The sequence below is a fragment of the Bactrocera latifrons genome, unplaced genomic scaffold (genome assembly GCF_001853355.1).
Source record: "Bactrocera latifrons isolate USDA-ARS-PBARC rearing strain unplaced genomic scaffold, ASM185335v1 scaffold_626, whole genome shotgun sequence".
Lineage (NCBI taxonomy): Eukaryota > Metazoa > Arthropoda > Insecta > Diptera > Tephritidae > Bactrocera > Bactrocera latifrons.
The window spans coordinates 61,393-72,407 of NW_017537297.1; the positions used below are offsets into that span (position 1 = coordinate 61,393).

Here is an 11,015-nt window from a genome sequence, read left to right on the forward strand (position 1 = left end):
TTTTATTTAAATTTGAGAAAGATTAAATAAAAGGAACAAGAAAATATTTTGTATTTGCAAAATAACTTAAATTATAGAATTACATATTTATAAAAGAGGAAAGTACTAGAAAGACGAATTATGCAATATCGTCCTATATAATGCCATTCAACCTCTCCATGAGGAGTCATGAAATACTCCATAAAACTTTTCCGGATATTTACCGCGCTGTCTGCTGGTCTACCTAAAATACTGCTTGGCCGAACTGATGGAAGCATTCCATTTTCTCCCTACTCCATTCGCTAATTACCTGGATCAGTAAAGCCATTTGTATCTTTGTCTACATCAGATAATCGTATACATATATATAGATTTGCGTCTTAACACATAATTATGCAWTATGCAAATCGCGAGAACAATAACTATAGATTCGAAAACGTGATGCACATATGCCGAACACACTTTCCACAACATTTCTGGCTACATTCTAATTAAATATTTTGTACGACATAACTTGATTTCGGAAGCTAAATGGTTTCATCAAGTACGTTTTTAAGGGAAAAGCGTTGTCAGCTACAATGACAAATGGCATTTCATCACGTTCATGTGGAAGTGGTTTCTACGGCGGAAAATTTAATTTGTTTTCTGCAAGAGCCATTGAAAGAGCACATCTGAATTTGTTAAATTAGTGAGATATTTTAATTATTAACTTTTAATGTTATTATTTTGTAATAGTTTTACCTTGCGAAAACGCCTCCATCAGATTCACGTCCAAATTTTTAATGACGTCATAAGCCATAACGCCGCAGTTACTATTGCAATTTTTCTATTTTTATTCATTTTTACACTTTCACGCACTTATTTAAAAGTAATTATATTTTCAATTTAACAGCTGTCAAAATTGACTGTTCAAAATTGACATAAATGAAAACACCTGGTCAATCCTCTGACACCAAAAATTGACGACAGTTTTTGAAAGGCACTGCAATATCGACATTCGGTCAGTTTTGATGTTGTAATGAAACGCATTTGACACCAAAAGCGCAGCTGTTCGTTTATGCAGTTTTTGATGTCAATTATTTTGACCTAATGAAAACAAGGCATTAAACAACCTAGTTTATTGGTTGATAGAAATGACATACCATTGAACCTTAAAAAATGTAAAACGATGTATTTTTCACATAGATCTGTAGACCCTACTTCCTACGCAATACAAAACTTTAGGTTGGAGCACGTATGTACGTTGATCTGGGAGTAACTATAGACCTCAAACTCGATTTTAATTTTCACGCATCTTTCACGGATTTTAAAGCTAAAGGCGCTCTTAATTTTGTTAAGTGTTAACACAAAGAACTTAGAGATCCGAAAACAAAACAAAACAAAAATCCTTTTTACATCTCTAGTGAGGCCGCTTCTGTGGTTTGGAACCCTAGTTACCAAGTCATTTCGGATAAGTTAGAGTCCATTCAAAAACAATAAATTATATCCCCTTATATTAAATATTTCGTGATTTATGTACTTTGCGTGTGCGAGGTTTCGTTCCGATTTCGCCCATTTTCACACTGTAATATATAATAGAGAATGGAGTGGAGGATAGAGCCATGTGCAGAAGTTCACGCAAGTGAGGAAAGTTCTCTGATCGCCATTCACTTGGGAGTGGCCAGAAACAATTCTTTTACATATGACTCAAGCAGCTCACGACTTCCCGTCTTTGAAAAAGTATCCTCTGGGTAGCCTAAGAACATCCTACATAGGGTGTTCGCTGGATTTGGGACCCGGCACGTAAAGAAACACCCCCAATGAAAAATTTGCAACAGCCTCGGAAGAGAGACTCCCCTTTTGATGACGACTATGGCAAACGAAATAAGAACTACGAATTAAGGGAATGCATCTGGAATGTCCGGTCCCTTAATTGGGAAGTTTCCGCTGCCCAACTGGTTGTTGTCCTCGTGAAAATAAAGGCTGACATCACCGCACTCCACGAAATGCGATGGACGGGACAAGGACAGAGAGGAGTATGTCCTTGTGGCATTTACTGCAGTGGCCATATAAAGGAGCGCAAGTTTGGTGTGGGATTCGTGGTGGGAGAGTGACTCCGTCGTCGAGTGCTATCATTCACTACGGTGAATGAACGTCTAGCCACAATCCGCATCAAACCGAGGTTCTTCAACATATCGCTGATTTGCGCCCACGCCCGGACGGATGAGAAGGACGATGTGACCAAAGATGCTTTTGAGTGTTGGGAGCACACTTACCAATCGTTGACGATGGAGAAGACGTTCCATTTCCCGACCACGAAGAAGTGCGAATAGCAATGACCCGCCTGAAGAACAACAAAGCGGCGGGGGCCGATGTATTGCCGGCCGAGCTATTCAAACACGGCGGCAAAGAACTGATAAGGAGCATGCATYARCTTCTTTGTAAAATATGGTCGGACGAAAGCATACCCAACGATTGGAATTTAAGTGTGCTATGCCCAATCCCCACAATCTGCGCCAACTCCCTTGGGATTAGCTTCCTCAACATCGCATATAAGGTTCTACCGACTGGACAAGTCGAATATAATTTCGTTTATCTTGGAACTAGCATAAAATCGTGCCAACAGGTGCTATTTCGGACTGAGTATTCAATTAGGAAGCAAAGTCTTCTCTCGACAATCAAAAACCAAACTGTATAAGTCACTCACACTTACCGTCCTGCTATATAGTGCAGAGGCTTGGACTATGTCAACAACTTATGAGTCGACATTGCGAGTTTTCGAGAGAAAAGTTCTGCGAAAGATTTATGGTCAATTTTGGGTTGGCCATGGCGAATATCGCATTATATGGAACGATGAGCTGTACGAGATATATGATGACATTGACATAGTTCAGCGAATTAAAAGACGGCAGGGCTAGGTCATGTTGTCCGAATGGACGAAAAGCAAATTTGGTTATTGTAGCATAAGTGGTTTCGGAGATATAGACTTTAAACATATTAGAAGGCGGGACCACTCCCAATTTTTCAAAATTTGTTTCCCACAAGTGCTCATTGCCAGTGCCCCAAATTACACCTTTATATCTTAATTTGGCGCTTAGTTATGGCAGTTTATAGAGTTCCTTTTTGTCGGCGTGACAGTCGTCCGATTACGTCCATCTACGAAATCGTTATTTGTTTGGTACTAGGAAAACCAAGGAATACCAAGCTTAATCAAGATATCTGAATTTTTATTTAAGTTGCAGTTTGCACGGGCGGACGGAGAGACAGACAGTCAATCGGTCTTCAACTTTTCTCGTCATCCTGATTATTATGTATACATAACCCGATATCTGCATAATGATTTTCATTACTTGAAAATGAAATTGGGATTTCCCATCCTTTGATTGATGTAAATTATTACACCATATATTAAATTTAGCGCCTTTGATTGAGCTTATATCACATATGTTTTACGTGAATAGTCATGAAACGAATTAAAATAATGTGTACATATGTAAGTTGAGAAATATCAAATTTAATTATAATTCATTCGGTTTCTTCGCATATTGCATAATGAATTATTTCACATCATTTCCTCGCCTTTAATCTTTTAAAAATGTGGGAGTATTAAATATTCGGTTATGCTCGAACTTTCTCTTTTCTATTTGTTAATAATTATTTCTTAAGCCATTTTGACAGTAATTTATAAATGTAATGTCATTTTGACGATAATAATTTGAGCCACTCAGTTGTACTACTTTGATCATATTAAAAGGTGAATTTTTAATTTATACTTCGCGTGTTTTTCGAACCGGTAAATTTTTTTCTGTAAGTTGGTAGTACTGTAAGACTGAATTTCATGTCAAAATATTCGCTAGTATTTTAGATACGAGTCATTTTGTGAGGCTCCAAAAGTCAATTCTACGATTTTTACTACGTATGTCTGAATTTATTGAAGAAAGAAGGCCGATTAAATTTTGTGTGCGGAATGAAGTTTCGCCTGGGGATCAACTCTCTCTTCTAAAAGCGTTTACAAGAATCTGTTAAAAATTTGGTATCAGTAAAGGAAGTGGTAAAAAAACTTTGATGAAGTCCTCTGTATACTCTTTTGTATCGTATTCGACTAGTAAACTTCGTTGTTTCCTTTACATGTACTTTTTTTCATAGCACCAATACCCAAAGATAGGGGGGATATAATTAACTTATTTAGTGTGTAATGAATCGATTGCAAATACAACGCATAACATTTATTTTAACTAAGTTTTATAATATTAATCAATTATTTTCAAAGAATTCTCTTATTTTTTACAGAAAATGTACATGTAAGTGTGTTATCTGGATTAACGCATACCCCACATTACTTCTTTGGAAAGTAGTATTTATATACGAACAACAACGTCGTGACTATTGCATAATTTGTATATATTTGGCATCTGCAAAGGGTATCCGTAATTACATATAATATATTACAAGTACCGGGTTGCTGTAAAATAAACTGCTGTCTTCTTATATAAACAATCAAAAATAAATGTCACAAATTCAAAATATATGTAAATACTCCTCTTCACTTGCATCTTCCTTCAATAAGAATATAGAAAAACGCTCTCGTACAATCAGCCAAGAATCATTGCAAGAATGTGCAGTGTGTGGAGACATAGCGGTTTGTCAGCACTATGGTGTAAGAACCTGTGAGGGGTGTAAGGGATTTTTTAAACGAACAGTCCAAAAAAAATCAAAATATGTTTGTCTATCGAATCAGTCATGTCCTGTTGATAGACGTCGGCGTAATAGATGCCAGTTTTGTCGCTTCCAGAAATGTCTGGAAGTAGGCATGGTAAAGGAGGTAGTTCGAACCGATTCACTTAGAGGACGTCGCGGAAGACTACCAACGAAACAGAAAGACAATGACTATTTTGGCATATATCACAATTTATCATTAATATCAACACTAGTTAATAGTCATAAGGATACAACACCCGATATATCTTGTTTGGACTATGCAACATATTCAGAACCTACATATATAAACTCGCCTCTTATCGTAAGAGAATCAGAAAATGTTCGAAAATTTTACCTAATATTGAACAGCTCAGTAAAAAGGATTGAACAGTTTATTTATAAAATACCCGGCTTCAGTGAATTGTGCGAAGCCGATCAGGAATTGCTTTTTCAATCAGCTTCATTAGAAATGTTTGTTTTGAGATTATCATATCGTACCAACTCCAACGATTCGAATATAACTTTTTGTAATGGTATGATAATGCATAAGACTCAATGTGAAAGAGTTTTTGGAGATTGGCTCTTTAACATTTTGGAGTTTAGTAAACAATTAAAAAACTTAGAGATGGATATTACTTCTTTCGTCTGTTTATGTGCACTCGCTGTTATGACAGGTAAGCAAGTTAAAAATATAATAGATTTTATATCTAATTAAGTTAGCCAAATACTTTTTGAACTTCGTTCACATTAGACCCAGACTTACTTAAGTTAAGGTATACATTTGCTAACTATTTACATGACATGATAACTATGTTAAGAATGAAATACAGTGAAAGCTCTCCTCGCGGACAACCATAAATTAGAGTTTGTGTGGGTGAGTTTCTCTCTTCCCGTTACCAAATATACAGGGGTCGAATCGTTACATCTTGAACGTATCACTCGTCACTTAAAATTTTCGTAACGTTTCTTTCGTAATCTGGCATGATGACATACGTGAACGAGTATATACAATGTTTTTTTAATTTATATGTTTTTTATAATTGTTGGTAATAAAGAACATAAACAAGAAATTAATGAATCGAATATCTCATTAAAAATTAAAAATATTTATATGCATAAAATTTTTGTATTTTAGTTTACATCAAAAATAAAATTATTTACAAGGTCATCTGTTTCTTGAGTGTGATGAGAATCGCAATTTTGAGGATAATAACTTATTTTAAATTGTATACTGGTGTTATGTAATGCAGAACAAACTTTAGCAAATCTTCCATTTTTGTGGGATGATACCTTCCTCTCTTGCCATATCCCAAAATTCTGCACCATCTTTTTAAGATTCCTATGCTTTTTTCAACGATACATCTACAAAGGAAATTTTGTTAATTAAGATTCATAATTTGTTTTTTTTTTTTATACCTACACTATTGATATGATCTTAGCTATCTCTGCATTATTAATCCTTATCTCTTTCACTAGAGATCAAATAAAAAAACAAAATTCGATTAATTTTAATATTTAATTAGCTTTTGTTAGTTTACTGAAAGTTTTGCAACAGTTTTGGCAGTTCCACATCTATTGTGACCTAAAAATACGATCCAAAGCAATKGGAAATTTAAAAAYTATTGTGAATTGAAAATACAACATATCGTATGCCATAATGCCAATCACCGCATACGAATGACGTATCACACTTTATAGATGTGTTTTTTATGCTCTACTTGTACTTTGATAAACATTAGTTGGAAACGATCACTTGTGTGTAACTATTAAAGCATTTTTACATTCACTGATTGAACAAATGCAAACTCGCAAAGCACAAAAAACACGCAGTGACAAAAGTGGCAAACACACATATTTTTGCTACCTTGTTGGCGAAGCTGCTCGAGCAGCAAGGGAAGCGGTAAGAATCGGCGATCGTTTGTTAGTTTCTTTCGACACAGCTCGGATTTTCTACCAACAACACAAAGTTGTGGCGCTTTGTCGTCGCGTCAGTGTTTCGATAGATTGCCTCTTTGACAAAACGTGTGTTTCGGCCATTGGTTGTCTGTGACAACGAGATACGTACGGCACTTGTTATTCCCTTATGAAATGTGCCAAAGAAATCACATACATACATACATATATGGAAATGATAACGAAATAGTGCGAATATGCATATTTCATGGCGGTCAATAATTTTTTTGAAGAAATGAAAGGAATGACGCAAGACGTGTTTATATGAGCACATTTAAGTTCATTTGGCACATCTTCATTTTGTTATAGTTGAAATAAATATAATTTTTTGAAATAATAATTTACTTAAAATTATTTTTTTAATTAACTTTTCCCGATTTTCTAAAAAAATTATATTTTTAACATTTTTCAAAAAAAAAAAATTATTCATATGATACAAAATAATCACTCATGTGACTTTGTATATTTTTTCTTTAAAGCATTTCTCTTTAATCATTATCGCATGAGATCAGTCGTTTTACATATATTTCTGCCAAAGAACCTGCTCATTTCTGTTAAATAGCAGCAAAAATGGTGAATCGAACCATCATACAGACTTCAATTTGCACCTTCTCTATATTTTAACTTCTCTGCCTGAGTGAACTGACTTGTGACACGGWATGTAGCAGAGAACTGCAACTAGTACTAAATTTTTGTTTCTACTTAAGTACTGATCCGTTACTTTGTCTGAATCTGTCAGTTCGGTTAATGTACACAAAGCGAACCGTTTGTCTTCAAATCAGCGATAGAGAACAACTTTGCTGAGCTGACTAAACGAAAACATAACCTTTATTACGAAATCGCCAACTCCACTAAAATGAGTGCACTTGCGGAAATGCACTTCCGCTGACGACCTTTTGCTTATCAGCAAGAAGTGACAGCGCAGCTCAGGTGACAAAACTAAAACAACATATAATATAGAACTAAGTTATAAAATATTGTATAAATAGAAGTAACAATTAAGATAAGGTTTTTGGTATTTTCGTTGCATCAAATACAGAACGGAGCTCGTATCCAAAAACAAAAATTGTTTGTTTTTAATCCTCCCAGTGCGTAGGGAGAAAACTGGCGCCCAAGCAGGGACCAGTCGCGAAAATCGAAAGAACGTAAGTGACCATAAGTAGTCACAAGCGAGTGAATAATAAAAACCCTTTCGAAGCTAGAAGCCGGTTACTAAGGCAAACAGAAATCATCTATCCTCAACCCACCCTTGGACGAGGAGGTGTATAATATAGTGTGCAGAAGGACGATCCGAAGCAAGCGGAAAGGAGAAAAGGGGAAATCGACTTACTCTTAAGAATTATCTATATGTATAGATAGAACTGTGTTTACAAAGTGGTGATAAGATTAAAAGTGAAAATCTGTAATAAAATAGGGAAAATTTTTATTGACAAGAAATCATAAAAAAGAAAAACTCAGTCAGTTTAGTTCGGAGGGAAAATTTTTAGAAAGAAAGGCTTATACAGCCAATAATAAATAATAATATAAAAGCTGCAATTCACCACCTTCGGGGGGACTCTCCGCCTTATGGCAAATTAAATTCTCTGCGATTCACCACCAAAGGGATCYTCCGGCGAATTATAAACCAGAAAGCCAAATAAACAAGGGCTCGTACAGCCAATAACGTTTAATATTTAAAAAGGCCGCGATTCACCACCTAACGGGGGACCCTCTGATTCTTATAACAGTAAAATAACTTTGCGGTTTTCCTGCAAAAGGGACCCTCCAGAGATTAATAACATAAATAAAGCAATATAAAAATATATCATATTCTAAAGAAAATAAAACAATGTCTAAATAGAAAAATGTCAAATCCGAATAATTTAATACGCCCACCGGTTCTGTAAAATGCAGCCGCTAGCACTCAAGACACCGCACAGGTGCACACCATAGCAGCAGAAAAATTAACTGCTACTGTTACAAACGTTGTTAGAAACTTATTCCAACAACACGGCAAACAAGTCGTTCAAGTCGTGTTGAACCCAAATGCCAGTATGGAAGAGTTTTCGGATCAGTCAATTGATCCAGCCTACAGAAACAATCTAACCGACCTGGATAAAATACCAGACATTGTCCGTTGTCTGCGCGAATTTTCCGGAAACCCAGGGTAGTTTCCCTCTTGGAAGAAAGGAGTAGATCGGATACTCCAAATTTATGAGCCTCTTAAAGGCAYTCCCAAATACTATGGAATAATTAGCGTCATACGAAATAAAATAATAGGGAACGCGGACATAGTTCTTGAGTCCTACAATACCATATTAGATTGGAAAGCTATTTCCAAATGCTTAACTCTTCACTATGCTGATAAACGAGACCTAAGAACTTCAGATGATCCTTAATCCTTAATCCAAGGTCCTAACTCGGTTCAAGAGTTATATCAGAAAGTCTATACACACCTATCATTGATTCTAAATAAATTAGGTTGTATGGACGTAGGACAGGAATCAATGAATCTACTAACGCAGACGTACCGAGACAAAGCTTTAGACACCTTCGTTAGGGGACTGAGGGCGACTTACCTCGCTTGCTAAGTATGAGGGAACCAGCAGATTTGCCTCAGGCACTCCATCTGTGCCTTAAATTAGAAAATCAGAATTACCGTTCTCACTATTCTCACAATACGCAAGGAGCTACGAGGAACCTTACTAATTACGCACCACCCGTTTCGCACGAGAGATACAATAAACCAATCATTTATCCGGAACTAACTTATTTACCTAGGCCACAAGAAAGTTACCCACAATGGGCTACGAGGAACCTTACTAATTACACACCACTGGTTCCGCACAAGAGATACAATAAACCAATATTTTATCCGGAACTAACCTATTTACCTAGGAGACAAGAAAGTTACCCACAATAAGCAAATAGCAATAAGCCTAGATCCTATCCGCAACAAGTTGCACCACCACGTCCATTCGGACCTAAACCGCAACCCAAGCCGGAGCCGATGGACGTTGACCAGTCCATGCACTCCCGACGGGTAAATTATATGAATAGGCCACAAAGGAATGACTCAGTTGCCAAAAGACCTCAACAAAATAACGACCATCTTAGTACAAACAGGATTAAAACCACAAATATGATTATGTTTTTAAATTTCCCATTACTTAGTTTTTATTTTGTTCTTAAAACTCTTCTATTAGCTACAGAACATTTTATTAACTTTACACCTAAGACTTAATTAAGCAATAACTATACATTTTATATTTACATCAGCGAGCCGAAGGTCCTGGCAGCCAGTGCTCCTTTTTTCGTGGAAAAGTAATTGTATTATTGTTTCACGTTTTATAAATAAATAAATAAATAACGACCAACACATAAAAGGATACATTTGAACCATTTCATTCATCCCGAACTAGTTCAAAATGATGCCGCCTCATCATAGAATTCAGCTATATATTTCAATTCTGAGACATTAGAAGACCCTACAGATGTTCATTTTTTAGCTTAATAAGCTCTTTGCTTTTACTTCAAAGTATGGTAGGAGTAGATGGAATACTCCGAATTTATGAGCCTCTTAAAGGCACTCCCAAATACTATGGAATAATTAGCGTCATACGAAATAAAATAAGTGGAGAACCACTTAAGTTTTTAAAAGATACGGGGTCAAGTAAAACTTACTTGCAACCCAGATTAGCGAAAAAGAGAATACCAAACAAATCTTCCTTCTACGCAAAGTCTGTAGCAGGAGATATTAAAATCGACGAACATACGTATGTAAACCTATTTAACTCTGATAAAAATTTTATATTTTATTTATTACTTTCTCTAAAGACGTTTGAAGGAATTTTAGGTAATGACACGCTTCGGAAAATGGGAGCTATAATATATTCGAAGGAAAACTATATTTTATAAGAAAATGGGAGAAAAATAGAACTAAAAACCCTACCTTCAATAGGGTGGGTCGATTTCGGAATTTTTCGGTTCGGGATTTCTAATAGTGCGGAAAAGTTGCCTTAGTACTTCCTGATTCCAATGCAACTTTTTCTTTAGAGATCGGAATGCATCTTCAACCCCAACTCCGGCCTTGAAATTTCGAAAATTCGCCTAAAATCGTGAAATTGTTTACCTAGCGCCTGAAATACGCATCTCATGGCAAAATGTATAAAACAAAAGTTATTTGTCACGTCATTTGCTACCGAAATGGACGAACCGTTCCCGAGATACGAGCGACAATGCGGCGCGCCACAGCGCAAGGTGAAAATCGGCTTGCGGCCACACTTCTAGACGTTGATTTGGCCGAGTGCTATTACTCACATTCATTCACTTACGCCAAAGGACAGATTCGGATAGGTCTCCACAAAAATATTTTTTCATCGAGTTCCTTCACTCTTGTCGGTGATTTCGCCGAGTTCTATCACTTA

At 36.1% G+C, this 11,015-nt stretch overlaps 1 protein-coding gene across 1 annotated transcript in view; it reads left to right on the forward strand.

The window, feature by feature from the left end:
* LOC108975198 (probable nuclear hormone receptor HR38) overlaps window positions 1-11,015 on the forward strand; it is an 83,176-nt gene that overhangs the window by 52,630 nt on the left and 19,531 nt on the right. The window contains exon 2 of the mRNA XM_018943539.1: window positions 4,249-5,330. Coding sequence (XP_018799084.1) covers window positions 4,466-5,330 — 865 coding nt within the window. The 5' untranslated portion in view covers window positions 4,249-4,465. The remainder of the gene's footprint in view (window positions 1-4,248; window positions 5,331-11,015) is intronic.